This window comes from Phasianus colchicus, chromosome 24, assembly GCF_987193195.1.
Source record: "Phasianus colchicus chromosome 24, bPhaCol1.hap1.1, whole genome shotgun sequence".
NCBI lineage: Eukaryota > Metazoa > Chordata > Aves > Galliformes > Phasianidae > Phasianus > Phasianus colchicus.
Genome location: NC_143459.1, coordinates 2,609,441 through 2,630,284, shown reverse-complemented (window position 1 = coordinate 2,630,284; position 20,844 = coordinate 2,609,441). Strand labels below are relative to the sequence as shown.

The following is a 20,844-nucleotide window of genomic DNA, read 5'->3' as shown; positions in this document are numbered from 1 at the left end:
AGATGTGACCTGCACCAACTTTCCTGTAGGTCCCCCTTCAGTATTGAGGCCCACTGTGAGATTTCCCCAGAGCCTTCAGCCTCAAGGATGAACAGCCTCCATCTCTCTCCCTCTCTCTCTCTTTCTCTCTCCCTCACTTTTATCCTTCACTTTGCATCTTTTGTGTTTTGTACTAACTATAGAACATGAACTGTGTCAGCAACTGAAGCTTCTCTTTTCTCAGCCCAAAGAGACTGTGGTCTCCCGTTGGCGTGCTGATCCGTGGGCCCGGGGCTCATACTCCTATGTAGCAGCTGGATCTTCTGGAAATGACTATGACTTGATGGCTCAACCAATTACTCCAGGGCCAGCCATTCCAGGTGCTCCACAGGTGAGGTATTTCTCAGTTCTTCATAGAAATGTGTCAAAATATGATGGGTTTGTTTCTGTAACGGTGAAGTCCAGAGGGAGAGAAAGCAAAAATTCTCTCCCAGACTGGGAGCCAGAACAGTGAAGACCTAAGACATCTCTGGTTCTTTGAGAAGATGAAGTCTTGAAAGCAAAAGCAGAAGGGCAGTAGGGCTTTGGCTTTATTGAGATGGTTTTTATGGTGGTACAAGTCTCTAATAAACATAGCTATTGATAAAATGATTCTCTATGGAATATATAAGACAAAATTGTTGTCTTACTTCTCATGAGATCAAACTGCTCCTATGTACATGAATTGCTGAAGCTTTCTTTTGCATGTATTATTCTAGAGTTCGTGTTCTAGTGTCAGACGTGGTCATTTGTTCTTGACATGTATGTAGATTTGGCCATAGAATTGTAGATACAACACTGAAATGCTTTTTCAGCATACAACCTAGAAGGCAAATCCTATCAGCTTCTCCAAGTACTGCTTTTGAAGTAGAGTTCTATTGCCAATAGAACTTTGCTTTGTTACAATGATAAGCAACAGGAAAGTATTTTATCACTTTATTTTTGACGAACATGGAACTGAATCTGTGCAGAAGTCATAACTGTGTTCTCTGTTCCTCTTTGCAGCCCATTCCTCGCCTGTTTTTTGCAGGTGAACACACAATTCGCAACTACCCTGCCACTGTGCATGGTGCTTTACTGAGTGGACTGAGAGAAGCAGGGCGCATTGCAGACCAATTTCTCGGGGCCATGTATACTTTGCCCCGCCAGCCTACACCTGGGGTGCCCACACAACAAGCTACCAGCATCTAAGGGAATGAAGAGGGATCAGAAGAGGACTAACAAAGCCACAGAGCTGCTGCTGGGTGAACAGCCTGGGATGAAGACATCCATGTAGTTTGTTCAGAGTATCTGCTGAAGGGACTTGGCCATAAGTTGCTGTGTTAGAATGGCCTTACAAAAGCCAGTTGGCTTGGCAACCCTTGACAAAAACCTCAAAAAGCTGTTTCAAGTGTCAGCATATACAGAATTCTTTACTACCAAATTGGGCAAGGAGGTTTATTTTGACTCTGTGGGTGCTTTCTGGAAGTCAAGCTTATAGTTGGAGTTTTAGAGGGTTTTATTCTACCTATTCATGTATTTACAATCCAGTAATTGCAGAACAGGCCCTTTAGAAGTTGGCTTCTACAAACTGTAGCTTAGTGTAGAATTTGTGGAAACACTTTTTTGCTTAATTTTGTTTTGAAGAATAATATTTTTGACCAATTTTATTCCTCCCCAGTATTTGAGGATTTGGTGCAACCATTTTCCTACCAGTACCAGCGCATTGCACCCCTCCAAAGTATGCCAAACATGCTGCAGTGGTAAATATTTTCAACAGAAGAAATGACCCAAACTGGATATTCTGAAGTTAAAAGCTAGGAAAAATCACTTGTATTTGTTTATATAGAAGCAGAGTTGCCCAGACAGTGAGCTTGTGAAGGACTTCATCTCACCATTGGTGTGTGCTGCAGGTGGGCTGTGCCTGGTGGGTTTTTACCCCTTTCAAAGCCCAAAGGGAAACACTTTCCTTTCTGCTGGGTTGAGGAGACAGTGTTGCAGCTGCCAGGTTATCCTTAAAGTGACTTTGACTTGGCTGCTTTTCTTTGTTTTCCTTCTTTCTCACTCAGTGCACAAAACATTCTTCTCATTGTGCAGAGTGCTCTTATTTAATCATTTAGGGCCTTCTCTCCCCTATCTCTAGTTAGCACTGTGTTTTTCTTCTCTGAACTTTTCTCATCTGTCTTCATAGAGCTTACTTACATCTCTCTGTGATTTTTCACACTTTTCTACTTCCCCTTTTTTAAATCTTTGTTCTCTCTGATGCTCTGTGTGTACGTGTGCGATCTGTCCCAACTTCTGTTCCACTGGTGGATTGGTACCCACCCATTTCCTGCTCGTCCCTCTGCAGTTTCACTGCTCACCTTATTCCTGAAGATGATGCACAGACAAACATGACTGCAGCCCCCATTTATTTATAGCTGTGTTGGTTTTGTCTGCAGTCTTTCAGTCTTGGTATCGTTGCTTCTACTGTTCTCTTGTGCCTCAGTCTTAAAGCTGGAGATTGTTTTTCCTTCTCACTGTGTCTGTTATCTTCATAGGCAGAGCTTCTGATGGGCACTGAGAATGGGGGGACAATGGGATAAATCAGAGCTGGTCATCCTTGCTTTCCCTTCCAGGAGGTGAGAGGACTTGGTGCTGCTTGGTTAGGGCCTGGAAGTCCAGCAGGGCACAAAGGAGCAGTGTCCAAGGGAAGTTTCAGAGGGCATAGGTTTTATTTGAGACTTAAAGCTTCCCCCCTTCTGTTTAGGTGAAAGCCTACCTGGAATAGAATCCTAGAATAGTTTGGTTTGGAAGGGACCTTTAAGATCATGTAGTTCCAACCCTCTGCTATAGGCAGGGATGCCTCCCTCCAGCCCAGGTTGCTCACAGCCTGGCCTTCAGCTCTCACAGGGAAGGGGCATTCACAGCCTCACTGGGCAACCTGTTCCAGCATCTCACTGCCCTCATGGTGATGAATACTACTGAGAGAAATGATGTTCCATGATGACAGTGTAACAAGCCTCTAAAATCCATCAGTAGCTGATCTGTTTTCTTGGCTGTTGTGATGGAAGGTGGGAAGTGGATCTGGGGATCGCTGTGCTCTGTAATGTGGCTTTGAGCTTCTGTGGGTCTCTCTGTCCATAGGATTGTTGGTAGTGCTGTGGCCATGAGGACTGTTTTCCCACTTCAGCAGTGTCAAAAACTCAGACAAGCTCTTGTGGTTCACTGGAAGCTAAAATAGTCCTTAGCAAAACCAAGCTGTATTCTCCAAATATCAAGCCACATCAAATAACTGATGCTATTTTCAGAGTCGGTGTTGTCCTATTTATGATCATTCTGATGGAAACTTATTATTATTCAGTGGACCAAATCCCCTTAAATGTGCAGTAATTTGTCTGAGACATTCACATGTGAACAGACTTCCTTCCACATGTTGCCTTTGCTCTAGAAGTGAACAGCTCGATGTTCTTCAGGCTTTTAGAAGTGTTTGGGGATCAGCACAGACACAGATGTGCTCCCTGCATGGCCCAGCTGCCTGTGGTCAGTAGCACTGATTGCACCCAAAGTAGAGCACTGGTTGGGTGAAGGTCCCAGACTGCTCCCTTTGTTTTTTGGTTGTGTCCTGGGGGGTTGCTTGGGTGAAGGAAGCATAGGGGAGAACACTGTTATCCTATGGCCAGCTGTTTTGCAGACCTGGATCAGGTGGCCCAGTGTGGGCTGACCTCATGCTGAGTTCAGCTCTGCCATACTGTGCAATGAAACTTCCATCCCTCATCCAGGAGCAGGAGCTCTCTGCTCCTTGCAGCACTTGTGTTCCTGAGTGTGGCTCCCAGCACTTAGCAGCTCTTTACTTGCAGCTTCTGTCCTCCAGGGACTGACTGCCACCTCCCTCTGGTGGTGCCTCCCATTCCAATTCAGGAGCTTTCTGCTCTGCTCTTTTTGCCAGGGTCTGTTTGGTGCACCTTTGGTACCACCTGTAGTGGCTGTTCCTGTTGAAGTGCTCCCTCTGCCATTTTCCCACCACCTACGACCTGCTGAGGAGCAGAAAGTATTGCAGTTGAGTGAATCACCAGATCTTCTCTGTCTCAGCATCCTTCCTCATGGCGTGGTCTCCTTCCAGCTGCTGCCCTGACTTCCCTGTACATCACCTGATCTGTTTGCACAGATTGGGATCGAAGGCAGCCAGGCTCTGTCCCAAATGAATGCCATGGAGATTGGCTGCACCCTCTGTTTGCATTGCTCCCCATCTGTTCTCAGGGACTCCCCACTTCTCGCTCTATGGGTACGTGAACTGTATTTCTGAGAATAAAACTGATTGGTGCTGTGTTTTTTGGGTTGTTATTTTTTGGGAGGGGAGTCTTTCTAGTTGAACCTTCTGTGCTGAAGGTGCACTGTTGGTGTTCAGCGTGTGGGCAGTGCCCTTAGATGCACTGCTTAACTCTGAGGTGTGGGATCAGGGCTTGGACTCGGTGATCCCCATGGATCCTTCCAGCTCAGGGTGTTCTGGAGGGTGAAGGACCACAGAAACCCACAGCAGAGCTCTGGGTGCTGAGTGAATGCATGTGCTCACTTGGTTGTGCTTTTTGGATGGGCAGATGAGCAGGAAGATATGTGCTCTTTGGTCCTCTGGATGTCTGAGCTTGTGACAGGTGCTAGCATCTATTTTGCAATAAACAGCTGTTAGCTCAGGGTCTTTGTGTTCATCTGTATGGAACTGAGGATGCTTGCCATGGTCCTGTAGTGAGAAGTGATCACAAGGCATGGCTTCTCCATTTTGTTGCCTCAGCATTTGTCTGGATTATAAACATAGGAAAAAGAAAGAACCTTCTGGGGTGTTCTGGTTTCTTCTTTCACTGTGAACCTTTCCAGGTCTCTGCCATCCATCTGAAGAGCTCAGCAGAGGGCACTATGTTCACCGAGGTGCTCGCTTTTATCTGGCAGCTTTAAATCACAAAGTGCCCCATAAAGGGAGGTGATTTAACTGCAATTCGATTTATTTGTACACTTGCAAATTCTTTTTAAGGGTGGTGTTGATTCCAGTAGTTACTCTTCCCACAGACAGATGTTACCAAAGGAGATGAGAAGCCATGGGGGTGCACGCATGTTTGCTGCTTTGTTCCCATCACTCGATTGCAGCTCTGCAGAATGACTGGAGCTGCTTTGAGTTGAAAGCAGAGAACGTGAAAGCTGGGACACCTGTACTGTGCACTGTGCTTGTGCCAGAGGGCAAGGAGGTCTGGATGGCCTGGAGTAAAAAGCACTTTGCTAACAGTATTGAGAGATGTCCACTGAGAAATGGACAGGGGACTCTCAGGGGGAATAAAACAGACAGCATGCCCTGTGCCTATGAGAAGTGAGCCCAGAACTCATCCCATGGTTCTGGGGGGGGATAGTTTGGCTTGGGGAGGAACGGAGTCTTGGGATAGACTGGCATGGGGGTGGTGGTAGTGATATGTCAGCAGATCTGGTGGCAAGGACAGAAAAAGGGAGCTGCCAGCTTCCTATGCTCAGAACAGCACTGCTTTGGTTGCAGTGCCAGAACTCCAACCTCAAGGCAGTGCTCAGATCCATGAGAGCGGCTCCTCAGGGACCCTGGGAGGAGAACCAGGAACACAGCAGTGTGGGATTATGGCTGGGAGCAGCACTACATGAGCAGCCTTCTCACCAGGTTGGCTAAAGCCAACAGTTTGCAGCTGGGATAATGAGAGGGTTAGAATCATACTGCATTGCACAGGGTTAGGATTGCAATGCACTGCACGTCGCATTCCATCATTTGTTTGCAGGCAGAAGGAAGACAACATAAAGCCACCAAACCAAGGAGATGTGACTGACTGAAAATGATGGAGCAGCGAAGCTTCATGGCTGAGCAGAGCAGTGCAGCAGGTACCTGTTATTCCATACTGTGTGCTCACATCTCACAGTGGGTGCTGTGCCCATGCCTGGCAAATCACCCACCTCTCTCTGGCCCAGGTGAGCAGTGTGGGTGATGGGTGCTGCAACGGTAACAAACACAGGGAAGGATTTGGTTTGGCTGCAGATGGTACTGCAGAAGGAGATGGCATTGCATGGGGCTGTATGTACCACACCACAGACACGTAAAAAGAGAAGAGTTTTATTGGTTATATACTGTAGAGCTGACAGTGTTCGAGTCAGGAGAGACATGCAGAGAAGTGTGGTTACATGTGGCATGCAGACTGCGAGCACTGGGACGGGGAGAGGTGAGCAGGGGCAGAGCTGCTCCCCTGGCTCTGTGGTTATGAAAACATTTATTGCGTTATTGCCCTCTAACTAAGCCGCCCCAGCCCAAATCTATGTCTGCAAATACAAAAAAATAGATTATTATATATATATATATATATATATAATTATTTTTTTTCCTCTTTAAAAATACATTCCATGCAGCCCCCAGCGCCGTCCCCCCACCCGGGTCCTTTCCATCAGCTGCAGCAGCAAAGAACGGCTGGGACCCCCCGTGCTGTGCGAGGGGCAGAGCTGAGGGCTGCACTGCAATGTCTGGGTGGTTGTTGCTCCATCCACAGCACTGGGAGCAGCCCTGCACCCCCTCTGTTCTCTCGCAGAGTTGGTGGCTGTGTGTGGGGATGGGGCTCCATCAGAGTGCAGTGGGGACACTGCAGTGCCTCCTTTACTCTGACCAAGGAGCTGATGCAGCAAATACATTTACACCTTTGGAATGACCCTCGTGGCCTCAGGTCCTCTAAAAGCCCGTTATATTTATATGCTAAAATTACAAATATTTCTTCAGTGATGGCAATATTTACACATACACTATTTTACAGCCGTTCCAAAAAAAAAAAAAAAAAAAGTGTGCAATTTGAGTCAGAACACATTGTGTTTCCTGAAGTCATCGCTATAGTAATACAATCAGCTCCTATTGCACTCACCATGATGGGGCAGAGCCCCTCTCTCAAACTTGAGGTTTTCCTTCTTGGACTGAACTGTGGCAGAATGAGGTTGGGTGGCACCTCTGTAATACAGAGCTCAGAGCTGGAGGTCTGTGCTGCAAAATGTGGGGTTGGCAATGGGGAACAGCTGCACAGCAGCTGCTCACGGCCATCCTCCCCTTCAGGCTGTTCCTTTTCTTCGATGCAGTGTTGCCTTCCTGCTCCAGGGTGCTCTCAGATGGTGGAACACCACCAATTTTCAGCATTGCAGGACCAGCGTTGCAGTAAGGAGGAGGAGAAATGCAGCACAATCTGCACTGAACCGCAGAATTTCCATTTCTTTCAGTTCTGTTGCTGGATTTGGGGCTGTTTTCTTATGACAGCAGCTGCACACAGTCCTCCCACCCCACAGAGCAGTAGGAGAGAGCATGTGATATAATTTAATATAATTTAGGGTGATTAGAGCTGCTGCAGGACTTGTTTAAAAGCGTTGCCTTTTTTTCCTCATGAGGCAACCTGATGCATGGACACAGAATAAACTGCAATGCTAAAAAATACAGATTTGGGACAACATCTAAAACTGCTGAGAGGAAACTGGAAACTTTTTTTTTTCCCAAAAAATAATCTTTTTCCCCCTCCAGCCAATCTTTATTAAAAAAAAAAAAATTAAAAAAATAAAATAATGCCATTGAAGCACCTTGTGGGAGGGGTCAGTGGTAGTGCAGCTCCAGGAACAGCCCATGGGTGGAGGGAGAGGGCACAGAGCTGCAGTGGTTTGACATGCAGCCCCCTCACCTTATGGGTGTGTGGAGCTGTGGGGTGACCCCAGCACTGCTGCCATCTGAGGTCGGTGGCACTGAAAAGGGAACAGAACTCTGCAGCCCCTGGCCATACCTGGGTCCCAGGTGGGGCTCCTGAGGAGGGGGGGGTGCAGTTTGGGGCTGCTCCATGACCATCCTGGAGCTCAGCCTGGGGTCCAGTCCTGCTGTTTTCCCTCCTTTTTGGAAGGAATAAGGACATCCTGCTTCTCCAACCAGAAGAAAAGCCCTCCTTTCTGCATCCCTTGGATCTCAGCAGCTCAGAGCCAGCACGATCACCATAAAGCTGTGGGTGAAACCCCCCCCCGGGCCAAACCAGGAGCACATCTGCTGCTGTGGGGTTGGTGTAGTGATCACTGAGCATCAGAGCTCAGCTGCTGTCAGCAGATCACGCACAGCTCCTCGCAGGGACAGCAAAAGGGGAGGAAGCTGTTCCGCTCTCCTGCCCTGTTAGCGTGTCAAACAACCAGAGAGTGCTTTTCTCCCACCTACAGACAGGAATGCAGGCGTGGGGTGAGTGTGACCTGAGGAAGGTGTGGTGTGCAGTGGAGATCGTGGGCTCCTGGAGGAGCTGAGCACTGCGTAGGACGGCCATCCCAGCTGCAGTCACAGGGACACCTCCTGCATCTCATCTGTATGCAGGTGATCGGTGAGAAGTTCTCTCTGGTCTGAGGAGTACCTTTGTTCTGTTTGAAAGCATGGCTGGTACACAAGTCAGTGTTTCCATAGAGCTGCGTCCTATGGAGAAGGTGAGGATTGCAGGTACAGAGGTGAGAAGTGGGAGTCCCCTGAGCAAAGTCTCTGCAGCTGCCTCTTCAGCGACGAGGGAAAAAATTCACTGGTAAAGCTCTTGTACCTCACAAATGGTGTCAGAAAACTGTTTTCTGGCTGGCTGAAGCTTTTGGAGAGGTTACAAACAGATGTGACACCCGTGAGCTCAGTACAGTCCTGTCTCTCGCTCTGTGATGCAGTGTTGGTTTGGTGGAAGGGAGCACAGCTCATCTCCGGGACGTCGGCCGGCCAACACGGGAAGCACCCTGCAAGAGAAGCCACAGCATCACAGCCTGCCAGGACCTGGGGGCTGTGGGGACAGGTACTGTGATAACCCTCAGGTCCCACCCCCCATTGGGACCATGGGCCCGTGGTGGGGCTGTGGGGGGAGGACAGTGGCAGGAGCAGTCTGGAAGGCATCAGCTCTCTCAGGGTTTACAATGGAATAAGCCCAAGGCAAACTGACCCATCCCTGCCCCTCACATGCTTTCACCATCACCTTTTTTTATGTGGGCACACTCAGCACTTGTTGCTGTGCTGGGGATACGGATGTGGGAAGTGCAATGAACAACCCCTGCCAGCACTGATGAGATGGAGCCGATCTGCCATGGGCTGTGTGCAGGGCACAGCACTGAGTGCAGGCAGTGCAGGAGCACCAGCTGACAAATAACAGTGTGTTACGCTGACCTGACTGCACCCAAGCTTTTATTTGCTGTCATATCAGACTGTGCAGTGAAAGGGAGTCCCTGGTGATCTGACACAATGACCCCTCCATTGCAAACCACACTGCTGGGGATAACTAGGGGCAGAGCTTTTTATTCCCAGGAGGATGTCCTTAGCAATAAAGCTAGCTGAATGAATCTAGAACGGAAAAACAAGGTACTACTTTTTTCCCATTGTAGGAAATTAATAATTAACTTAGTCCATCTCTGGGAAGCTCTACTCTCCAGAGAGGTTCACACTGATGTGGACAACCGAGTTGCGTTACAGGAGGTTGGCTCAGAGTTTGGCTTCGTGCCTTTGAGCCCTCATTTCTCCTCAGCTCTCACGTACCTGATCTTCTGCCTGGAGCCCTGGTGGGGTATTGGGGCTGGATGTGGGGTCCTGCAGCTCCAGGGGGAGGACTGCCCTTCTCCCTGTGTCAGCCTGCGAGAGGTACTCGGAAGAGCCATACTGTTTTCTTCTGGAACTGGAGACAAAATCTTTGCTTTCATCCTGCGGGAAGGAAAACAGGAGAACTGGAACTTGATGTCTGTGGCCCTGGGTTCCCCAACCCTGACTTGCAGTATGAGGTTGTGTTTCAGTTCCCTTTGGCAGGTGGGCACCGAAGCCACCAGCTCAGCTTGAGGATGTCATCACCTAAACACTACCTCACAGAGGCTTGTTAAATCCATCCCATAATTTACAGCCTTAAGTTCTGGGTGCTGAACCCTCTGCTCAGCCATGTAGGGCTGTGTTCAATCCCTGGGCCCAGAGCACTGCAGGCTTAGGAGACTCAGGAAGGGATGTGGGCAGCAGGAGCTCCTCATTTGGTGACTGAAGCAATCTCTTAAAAACATTAACCGTGAGTCTGAGCTCACAGGTGAGGGGTGGCTGGTAACCTGAATCTATTTTCTTGGCAATGAGGATGTGATGAGGCAGCACCTTGTGCTCTTTTCCTGGCAGAGGCATATATAAATATCCATATTATGTTTTACACTTGCTGATCTTTTCTTGACTGCCTGCCAAGACCCCCATGGGACCCCATGGGACCCAGGTGCCCACAGTTTCTGCCCTGGGGCTATTTGGGGCAGCTTTGAGCTGCAGAGTACAGAGACCCCACAAACTCCCTGGGAACAGCAGATGTCAGCGTCTGTTATTGCCATCACTGGGCTGGAAAACCTCGTCTGATAGCTCTGTCACACACAGGTTCCAGCATGTTGTAAGGCACGTCACCATCAGAATGCTACACAGCTCCTTGTGATGTGAGCTGAACTCACGTTTTGCTCAGGGAAATACAGCTGCACTGATGGGGGATAAAAGGCCATGGGGGCACTGCACTGTGAGGGATGGAAGACAAAGCTCAGCCCTGCTCCTGTGTGCATGGAACAGCAAGGAAGGGAGGCATCCTTTATTGTAATGATGTCAGTCATCTTGATGAACCTGGACAGCTTCCCAGCAGGTGGGCACCTCCTGTCTGACAGAACAGCTGCCTTTGGAGGGGACTGGGTCAGCACAGAGGTGCTCCATCCCCTGGAGCAGCCAATAGTGTCAGTCTCATGGGGCTGCTCAGCTGGACATGCTGTCCAAAAAGGCTTTCACAGGTGAGGAGCTCAGGGGGACGAGCAGGCAGACAGATGCCTCTCCCAGCTGCCAGCAATAGGCTGGGGTGAAGCACAGCACAAGGGACACTCACATCACTGACAGATCAGCTTGCCCTGCTGAGACCTGGGCAGTGCTATGTGCAGGTGGGGACAGCAGTGCCCTGCAGCCTGGGGTTGGCATACAGCATGCTGATTTCCAGCACCCCACAACCCAGGGTTGGCTCAAAGCATGCTGATTTCCTCAAATTACCAACCTTCAACAACAGAACAAAGCAGAATCAGGGCACATCTGACTGCTGAAGTCAGAATGTTAGATAGATTAATCATGGATAAAGCTAAAAGAGCACAGCCCTGGGTACTTTCAGGGAGACTTTCCCAGAGACCCCCACCCTCATCAGAAGGCACATGTGAAGAAGAGCCTCTTGCTGGATTTTTCACCTCAGTTCTGTGTCACTCCAAGACAGCCTCAAGAAAAAACCAAAACCATTCGCCCTGCACTGCTGCTTGTCTGATCTGTGCCTGCTATCTGTGTCTGCACTAATGCAGTCACTGCAGATTTTCAGTACGGATCGGGCTGGTGAAAAACTGACCTCATTATCTGAAATGTGGAGCCCAAGAGAATAACAGCAGGAGGTGATGCATCTCCCCAGCCCTCTCCCAAGGGCTGTAAGCACCAGAGGGAGCTGCTCCTCCACCTGCACCTCTGCCCCAGCACTGATCCTACAGCACTTACCCCAGGCAGACCCCCAAAGATCTGCTGCTTCTGTCCTGCAGCCTTGCTCAGAGCTGCTCATTAGCAATAAAAAAAAAAAAGGATGAAATTAGTGAGGCCAAGCAGCAGGACTGCTGCAAAGGAGGACCTCTTGAGCTGCAAGGCAAGTTTGTGTTTTGCCAGAAAGCCAAACTTCTAGCAGAAGGCCTAGGGCTGGCTCTCTGCGTTCCCAAGTACATGAGCTGTCATTATTGAAAAGGAGACCTGCCTGGATTCATGGAAGAGAAGTCCAACGTGCCTGTGGCACATGAGGAACTACGGTCAGGGAGAAGATACCACCAGGAGCCTCACTCCAACAGGTGGGATAGAAATGGGGCTGCACACACGTGTCTCCATCACCTGCCTCAAGCACAGGGGGTGATGCCATTCCCCAGTGCTCCCTTCAATACAGCAGATTTGGGTTGTTCACTGAGGCTGATGAATACCAACCACCACGTCTTTGTTCCCTGATGTATTCTTAGTGACCAGAAGTATCTGGAAGGCCAACCTGCACACTGCAACGCCAGGCAATAGACTCTGCAAAGCAAATGGTACAAATGCTTCTGTGCTTATCGTTGCCAAAGAAGTAGAATGATTTCACACAATGCCACCACCTCAGGGCTGCAGTCACCTGGTTGTGAATTTGTCCCCACTGTCACCAGCCCTATCAGATGGCTCCTCTTTGTAATCAGGAATGGCAGCAGCTGCTTAGATCAGCTTTAAGGAAAGAGCAGAAGTGGGAGGTGCAGTGGGATTTAATGGACTGGAAGGGCAGTGTGAGCATGTTTAAAATATGCCACAGTCTGCAACTCTGGCAGCAAGACAGACCATCAGTGAGGGTCAGCCCTGCTCTGAGTGACCCCTCTCATTAGCAACACCCAAAGGAACAGGAAAAGAAGAAATCCACTCCCATGGCCCTCACTTTTCAGATGGTGTGATGATACAGACCAAGGAAGGAGCAACTCTGTGCAACCAGCCAGCCCTGATCTGCTCAGATGTCCAGACAGCACTTCCAGACCAGAGCCCAGCAGTTCTGGCTCTGGTTTTGCATGTGCAGCCCTTCCCAAATGGCACTACCTGAGGGACACCCCTATCACCCTCATTTCCTCATCTGAGTGCCACTCCAAGCTGCTGTGCCATGCAAAGCCACGCTGAAAAGCAGATCCTACACCAGCTGGACCTATCTCCTCTGATCTTGGCAAGACCAAATAGGTAATTATCTAATTATCATATGGCAAAGAGTGCGTAATGGGGACACTTACAGGTAAGGTGGTGCGGTGCCAGGGGGAAGCCGTGCTGGGATCACTGGTGTAGTTCCTGCGCGTCAGCAGTTCAGATGCACTTAAGTTACTTTTGGTCCTTCGGGAGCCCATCTCAGGGGTGTTCCAGGAGTTGGTGCTGGCACTGCTCCTCGCTGAGCTCTGCTCCAAGGAGTTTGTTTGTGTGCTGTTCCCTTCCATCTCGGAGAGGTCCACTGAAGACCTGCATGCATTTGTAGGGCTGGAAGCTGTGTTTTTCTCCATTTTTATTTGAGAGTCCTCCAGGGAATGTAAGCCTTGCCTTGTTCTCCATGAACTTCTCAGAGTGACGTGTTTGGTTTCGGATGAAATGGAATCTGAAAAGCCATGGCTCCTGGAGCTGGCTGTGTCCAACGGGAGCTCACCGCTCTTCTCGGGAGGCTCAGAAGTCTTTATCACAATGCTGCTCCTGGAGACCACCGTTTCTGTTCTACTTCTCAGCACCGCATCTCCAGTTCTGTCGGTCTCAGATAATTTCAGGGCACTTCTATTAACTGCGACCTCAAAAGGCTGGGGGAGGCTGTTCGTTATCGGGGAGGGTTCATTTGGAGCAACCCTGATGTTGCTGGTGGTAATATGCCTTTCCTTTCCTGCTGTGTCCGTGCTGGGCCTTGGAACTGTTGGCTCAGAAGGGAAGATGGTGATGCTGCTCGTCATTTTATTTGTGACCGCTTTAAAAACAGACTTCTGCTTTTCTGACTCTGTCTCAGTGACAGCCCCTCCCATGATGGCCTTCATGTCCTTCTCCACAATGGCTGGTTTAATGATGGCTTTGGATCTCAGAGCTTCTCTTGGGCTGAACGACCTTCTGGATTTCAGTGCTCCAGTGTCGACATCTGATGGTTTCATGCACTTAGAGGAGTCCTCGTCGTGTACAGTACTTCTGTCATTTTCAAAGAGAGATGCTCTAAAAACTCCCCTGGAATTAGAGAACTGCTTGGAACTGGCTTTCTTTCTTGTCTCAAAATCCGACTGAGTGTTTGCTTTTTTACTTCTCCCCGTTTCTTCATCTGAATTAAGTTTTTCATGACTACTCTGGGTGGTTTTGGAGTCTGCTTTTAAGCCAGCACTTACATGACCTGCTGCTGCAGACTGCTCTGCGTCCTCTTTCAGAATCTGCAGAATGTCCTCCTGGCTCCTTGAGCGATGCGAACGCTTCGTTAGCGGCAATGCTTTCACGCTTTCAAGTGACACATCTGTGAGTTCCTTCTCCTGGGGGATGATGGCTCTTTTAGCCCTTCCCTCCAAGGGCTGGCGGTGCGACGCAGTCGAGGCATTCGCCGCTTCTGCCTTAGAGCCAACACAGTCCGACTCTGCTGCTGAGATGTGGCACCTGTATGCGGTGGCCACGCCATTGGAAGAGGCACAGTGCCCCCTGGATTGCTGAGTGTCCCCCACAGCATCGCTCACCTCTCCCTGATTTGTCTTCAGCTTCTCAGCTAGCAAAGCCACCGATTCCCCTCTGCTCGACTTTTCATCCCGTGTGTCTGCGCCGGCCTGGCAGCTGCCGCGGGTTGCCTGAGACGGTTTTTCAGCCTTGGATCTCAGCTCACTAACGGGTTTGGAAGGCGTTTTCCACGATTTCTGCTCATGAGCAGCAGGGGGGTAGCGACTGAGGACAGAGGGCTGCTCTTTGGATCTCTTCCCCTCGTTCTGCGTGAAGGAAGCTTCCTTCTGACCAGATGAAAAAGTGGAAACCGAACATTTCTCGTCCAGTCTTTTCACATCTGTTGCAGCAACATCTGCAAGGGCAGCTGCACCCGTTGCCTTTCCTGCCTTCCTGCTCATTAGGCTCGGGCTGGGAGTCTGCTTACCACCATGGCCGGAGCTGTCATTGCTGAAGGAGAAATCTCTGTTTCTCACTCTCTCCCGGCGCTGCTGGGGCGAAACCTCCCTTGGTTTGTGCTTGGCAGCTGTGAAATCTGCTGCAACAACTCTGTATTTAGCTCTGTCATGTTTCCCCCTGCTAGAGAAGCTTGCGTCTTCATTTTCAACCTCTCCATTTTCCAGATCTTTCTGTTTCTTTATTTGCATTTTTATTTCTTCTAACTGACCGGTGAGAAGTTTGTTTTTATTCTGTTCACTCAGATAACTGTCTTGCAGGTCATTGTTTTTGGCTCTCATTTTTTTCAGTTCTTCTTCTAAGGATTCAAAGTGTTTGATCTGAGTTTTAAGTCTCTCAATTTCTTGGGTGAGATCTTTCACTTTGTTGTCTTCCTGATTTTTATTCTTTTGGTTTTCTGATTTATTCCTGGTTTCATTTTCTACGTGCTTTAGGTAATCTACGCTTCCCTTCCGCCTGGTTTCTTTAGAGGGCAATGCAGAAGTCAAATCATCTTCAATTCTCAAATCATTTCTGTCCAGGAGACTGTTTGATGACCTTTCCAGCAAGTTGGATGCATTTCTAGTTTGATCTGCCCTGTTTAATTTATTGTTTTGTTCTAGTTTCAATGTGAGCTCCTGGATTATTTTTTCATTCTGCTTTTCTCTTTCATTAAAATGTTTTCTCTCACTGATAAAGCTCAGTGCTAAAGACTTCAGTTTTTCTAACTCACCTGTTAAGCTCTGCTCGGTTTTATCCATCCTCTCTTCAGACGCTTCAAGTTCCTTCACTTTCACTCGAAGGATTTCTAACTCTGTAGATATCTTTTTGGTCAAATTCCTTTCTTCGTTGAGGCTGAGACACAGCTGCGTGCAGTCGTTTTTGCTCCTGCCAAAGGCCTCCTCCAGTTTCTCCAGCTCTGCCATTCTCTTCTGCAGATGCTCAATTTCTGACTTCAGCTCTCGGGTGAGGCTCTCCTCTTCCTCAAGTTTTTCTTTCATTAACCTGCAAAGCTCTTCAGCCTTCTTAATTTCCTCATCCTTGCCTTCAATCTTCAGCACTCTTTTCCGCAGGGCCTCGATGTCAGCCAGCATGCTGGAATTGCTGCCTTCTGCCTGGATCACTTTGTCCTGGAGCTCCAGCAGCTCATCCTCTGCTTTCTGGAGATTTTTTGTTGCTTCTTCCAGTTCATCAAGGCGGCGGCTAAGACTCTGCAACTTGAACCGCAGGTGTCGACTGGAGGTCTCCTTATAACCTGGAAATTCTGCCATGTTTATTTTCTGTTCCTCTGAGATGGGAGCTTGGCTGATTCTGAGTGCTTAACGCGTGTTCCCTGTGTGTTATACTTCCTTTGAAGAGAGGCAGCTCAACCTGAACGAAATAAAATGCTTAAAGTGAACACAAGAGCTCAGAATACATGTATTCTCACTGTATAAATTAACTGCAAATATTTATATTTTTCTTATTTAAACATGTTTCTGAGTGCCAATTAGGGACAGCAGCTGCCAGCCAGCACTGCCCATCACTTCCAGTCCAGCCCTGGTCACTCAGCATCCAACTTTACCTGAGCTGCAGTCACATCCCTTGTCAGTGGAGTTTCAAGTTTCTCCCTCCTCTTTCAGAAGCTGTCAGTGCCCTCAGTTGCCTCCCACTCGTGCACCCAGGAGACAGCAGCTGCGAGCACTCACGCTTTCTACTCCCTGTTGCCAGGGATAAAGAGCAGCAATTTCAACACATGGGCAAGCTGTGACGCAGTAAATGCAACTTAAATGCAACTCTTCCCAGCTCAGAGCCGGCAGGGCAGGGTTTGTGAGAGCTGGGGACAATGTGAGTGGGCCAGGATGGCTGATGGGAGGATGAGAAGATCCCTCTGACTGCAGGCATTAGCACTGAGCCATCCTGAGCTCCAGACAGATCCCAGCCACGCACTGCGTGTACAAGAGCTAATGTAAGCACACAAAATCATCGAACCACAGAACGGTTGGGTAAGAAGGGACCTCAAAGCCCCTCCAGCTCCAACCCCTGCCGTGGGCTGGTTGCCCCCCCACCAGATCAGACTGTCCACAGCCCCATCTATGTCACTGGGCACCTCCACCTCTCTCTAGTACTGAACACAATACTCCAGATGGGGCCTCACGAGGGCAGAGCAGAGCAGACAATTCCCACTCTGCCACTGCCATCCCTCTGCTGACGCAGCCCAAGGTACTGTTGGACCTCTGGGCTGAAGGGGAGGTGACTGCAGCTCTCAGACCTGTGCCCTGGCTCTTCGGGCTGCCTCGAAGCAGGATGTGGCTCCAGCATTTCTGCTGCAACTCCCTGCAGAGGAAACACTCCGGAGTTTCCTATTTCACAGTGCCAAGAGGTGAAGAGCAGGATGTGGGGAGGAGACAGCACCGGGAAAGGAGACTGCAGTGCCCCAGTAGAAAGCCTTTGATTGAAGCTGATTCATTTCCTGACGGGCAGAGGGGCCTGAAGTGCAAACAGGGACCCACAGCACACAGCAGGCACCCGCCATGCACCCCAAGCACCTTCTGTGCATAGCACACACCCCGCAGTCCTGCTGAGGGACAACTCAGGCCACGTGGCCCACAGCTCTGCTGAGAGGCTGACTGCTTTGGCTGCAACCAGGAAAGGCTGCTCAGCTCCAGGCAGGATCCCAGCGAGAAACGTCACCGGAATGTCGCAGGAAAGGACAAAGCAGTTTCACAGTGCCCTAAAAAACAACAGCGTTCCCAGCGTGCCTTGGAGCAGGGAGTTAATGGTTAACGCCGTGCCAGATGCTGGTCAGGAAGCAGCTCAGGCCCAGCAGCTGCCTTCCAGCCCAGCTGTCAGGACGTGGGCTTGGGTAAGGAAGGGACTCTCAGCGGTGCCTACGTGTTGACCTGGAGCTGATGGTTCCAAGAGGAAGGACAGGAGTTGTGGGCACAGATTGCTGGAAAGGGATGCACTACTGTTGGTGAACCACTGTTAAACCAACTCATTGTTCCACCAAAGTGCTCCCCCAGAGCTGGTTCCTGCAGGGCTTGGACCTCGGCTAGTTATCTGCCTTTATACCTGGTAACGCTGGGTGGAGAGCTTGGTGGGGATTATCTGTCAGGAATGAGAGCTTCTGGCTACACAGCCTGTGGGTCTAAAGGAGAGGGATGCTAAGACAGGATCCCAAGAGCCACTGATCTCTGTGGATGCCAGAAACCGTTCAGAGTCCCAGAGGAGAACCAGATTTTGGAGAAAACATCCTAGCCTCTGAATGAAGTTGAAAACTGAACTCAGCAATTAATGGGGAGGCAATGACACAGCCCGCAGCAGAAGAATCACCAAAGACATCCATCCTAGATGAAAGGGACCTTCTGAGGTGATGCCTTCCCCATACACCTTCTCAAATATCAGGAATTAAGGCTCCTCTCATAAAGACCATAGGTACAGTGTCTTTGCAGCCACTCTTCCCCACAAGACTTACTGCAGCTGCCATGTGTCACTGGAGGTCTCAGCTTCTATAGGGTCTGAAGCCTCCCAACCATCCCAATCTTCTTCTGCAGTCTGTAGGAGACAATAACCTGACCTCGTTGCCAGTGAACTGATGGGCTGAGCAAACAAGCTGCTCTGACAGGAGTTATCCTTTGATTTGTATTTAGAATTCCTCTTTCCAAATTTTAAACCGTGGCAGCCACTCTGCCTTCTGGTTAACTGGCTGCTACAAAGGAGCATCTACACTCAACAGATTAGCAATGAGAAGCCTGTAGGTGCATTTAATGCCACACAGACCTCCAGTCTCCCCACAGCACAACCTCAGCAGAAGCATTTTGTAATGTACTCCACCTTAGGCGTTCCCTTAGGTCTCTCGAAGGAGGACCCAGTCAGTAGCTGCTAACATCAAACAGACACTGGGATTCTCAGTGCTTGGGAGACTCCTCAAAACAATCTCAGCTGATCATGGCAACAACTGCCTGCCCCTTGGGTGCTGAAACACTTCTTCTCAAACCTCTTTTGGGGTATCCTCTGTCCGTACCTTATTTGATGTCTTTCAGATGTCATAACCCCTCATCAAATACAGAACAGTTGAAAGATCTCAAAGCAAGGGGACAGGACAACTTCTGAGATTTGCTCTTCTCTAATTCTGCATTTCTGTTTCACCTGTATCCTCTCTTCTCCCCTTCTAGCCCACTCCTCTTCTCCTCTTCCATCTGACGATATCTGCTGTTCTCCCCTTCTCCTCTTCTGCTTTTCTCCCTTACCTGTATCCTCTCTTCTCCACTTCTCTTCTTCTACTTTTCTGTCTTCTCTATATGCTCTCCCATTCTCCTCTTCTGCTCTTCTGTCTTTCAAGTATTCTTTCTTGTCTTCTTGTTGTCATCTCTTCTGCTCTTCTGCCTTACCTATATCCTCTCCCTTTATTTTGCTATTCTCCTCTAGTGCATCTTAATCTTTCTTAACAATATCCTCTCTAACCTTCTTCTCCTCTGCGCTCCTTTCTTACGTGAATCCTCACTTCTCCTCTTCAGCTCTTCTATTTTCCTGCTTTTCTGGGTTCCTACTGCATCTATTCTTCTCTTCTGCTGTTCCTTCTCACATGCAAGGATGTATGAGAGGTACAGTGTAATAAGCTTCCCTGGGGTCAGCAGGACCCTTCAAATCTCCAGCTACACTGGTGATGGGGTCTATGTGGTACAACAGATCCCACAAACAGTACTTCAACCCTGAGCTCTGAAGAAGCTGCATGGGAACATCCCCATCTCACCAAGCTCCACAAGCAGAGGACCTCCTTCATGTTCCAGACAAACTATTGCCACACATACCCTACCAGCCCAGAACTGCTCAGCCCATGAGCTCCTTTTCCATTCAACCCAACTTTTCCTGTAGTTACGACTCAGCTGGGGCTTTCAGAAGTTCCCTCAAAAGAAAACCAACCAGACAACAATGGCAAAAAAAAACAAAACAAAACCAAATCCAGCAACCAAACACACACATTGTGAGAACTATTTCAAAGTCCTTTGGCAGCGTATCACAGCCTTCTGATGCAGGAATACAGTGAACTGTATTCCTGCATCCTGTGTTACTCACAGGTGAGTAAGCACTAAGAAAATGAACCTTCTCAGAGAAAAGGTGAGATTTCTTGGTTTAGCTCACACTACTGCAAAGTTTATAGATGAACTGGTCACGTCCTGCAGACAACAGCATATTCAGAGGAAGTTCATTCATTTCATTCTAAGAGCAGTTTCTAGAAGGCTTCAGATAACGTGCCCTCCATCTCTCGCCATGTGAAGGGAATAAAGCAGCTCCAGCTCAGATGGCAGAAGTGATGGGAGATAAATCCCAACTAAAGATTCCTTTCTGGACGTAAGAGGAATCCTGATTCACACGTGGAGCTGTACGTTTCTAAACCTGGGATGGCTCTCTTGTGTGAGATTCATTCAGCATATTTCACAGTCAGAAATCTGCAAGCTTCAGGAGAAAACCTATTCCAATTCCCTACATCCTATACACCTTTATGAGAGACTTTGTACTGCATATTATTAATGAGTCCCAAGCAGGAAAGCTTGCATGCCATCTCAGCCTCACAGCCTCTATCAATCAGGCATTTTTACATGATTTCTACCCTACTTTACATTTCTTTTTTAATAGCTTTAGTGTGGAGGAATCTCCAGGAACAAAGGGTTGCTACAGCCCTCCTACTACTGGGAATCCATTGATCTCCACCTGCAAAACCCATCATCAAACTGCAGAGCAGTAGTGTTCAAAGCATGCAGTAGAGCAAGACCTGCTATTTGAAAAGCAACAAGTCAAAAGATGTATTGAATTGTAACATCCAAAAGGGAGGACAGGATACTGATACATGCAAATAAGCAACCAAAAAGCAAACAAGATTTACAAGACAGTCTAGCTCAAATCAACTGCAACTGAACTTAACTGGCAGAATCACACCTTAAAAATCTTATTTGCTGCTTAAACATTTTCATAAATCTGGTCTCAAGCTGATTTGGTATGATGATATCCCAAAAGTGAGCAGTATGAAAAGGACACAGAGCCACCCATAGGACATGGTCCTTACCTGTAGGGCCAGGCTGTGGTGCTCAGTGCCAGGACAAGAGGCAATGGGCACAGACTGGAAGACCAGAGGTTCTGTCTGAACATTAGGAAGCACATCCTTAATGTGCATGAGATCTAGCAATGGAATAAGTTACCAGGGAGGTTGTGGAATCTCC

At 48.8% G+C, this 20,844-nt stretch overlaps 2 protein-coding genes across 5 annotated transcripts in view; one reads left to right on the top strand and one right to left on the bottom strand.

Moving 5' to 3' along the window:
• The window catches only part of KDM1A (lysine demethylase 1A), a 30,746-nt gene extending 26,438 nt beyond the window's left edge, over positions 1-4,308 (top strand). For all 3 annotated transcript variants that reach the window (XM_031595050.2, XM_031595049.2, XM_090123904.1), the window contains 2 exons: positions 224-370; positions 1,024-4,308. In XM_031595050.2, coding sequence (XP_031450910.1) covers positions 224-370; positions 1,024-1,209 — 333 coding nt within the window. In that variant the 3' untranslated portion in view covers positions 1,210-4,308. The remainder of the gene's footprint in view (positions 1-223; positions 371-1,023) is intronic.
• A 1,767-nt stretch (positions 4,309-6,075) lies between these two features.
• LUZP1 (leucine zipper protein 1) overlaps positions 6,076-20,844 on the bottom strand; it is a 35,755-nt gene continuing 20,986 nt past the window's right edge. For both annotated transcript variants that reach the window (XM_031595052.2, XM_090123903.1), the window contains exons 2-4: positions 12,787-16,015; positions 9,524-9,685; positions 6,076-8,736 (exon numbers count right to left, since the gene is read on the bottom strand). In XM_031595052.2, the coding sequence (XP_031450912.2) occupies positions 8,698-8,736; positions 9,524-9,685; positions 12,787-15,915 (3,330 nt within the window). In that variant the 5' untranslated portion in view covers positions 15,916-16,015 and the 3' untranslated portion in view covers positions 6,076-8,697. The remainder of the gene's footprint in view (positions 8,737-9,523; positions 9,686-12,786; positions 16,016-20,844) is intronic.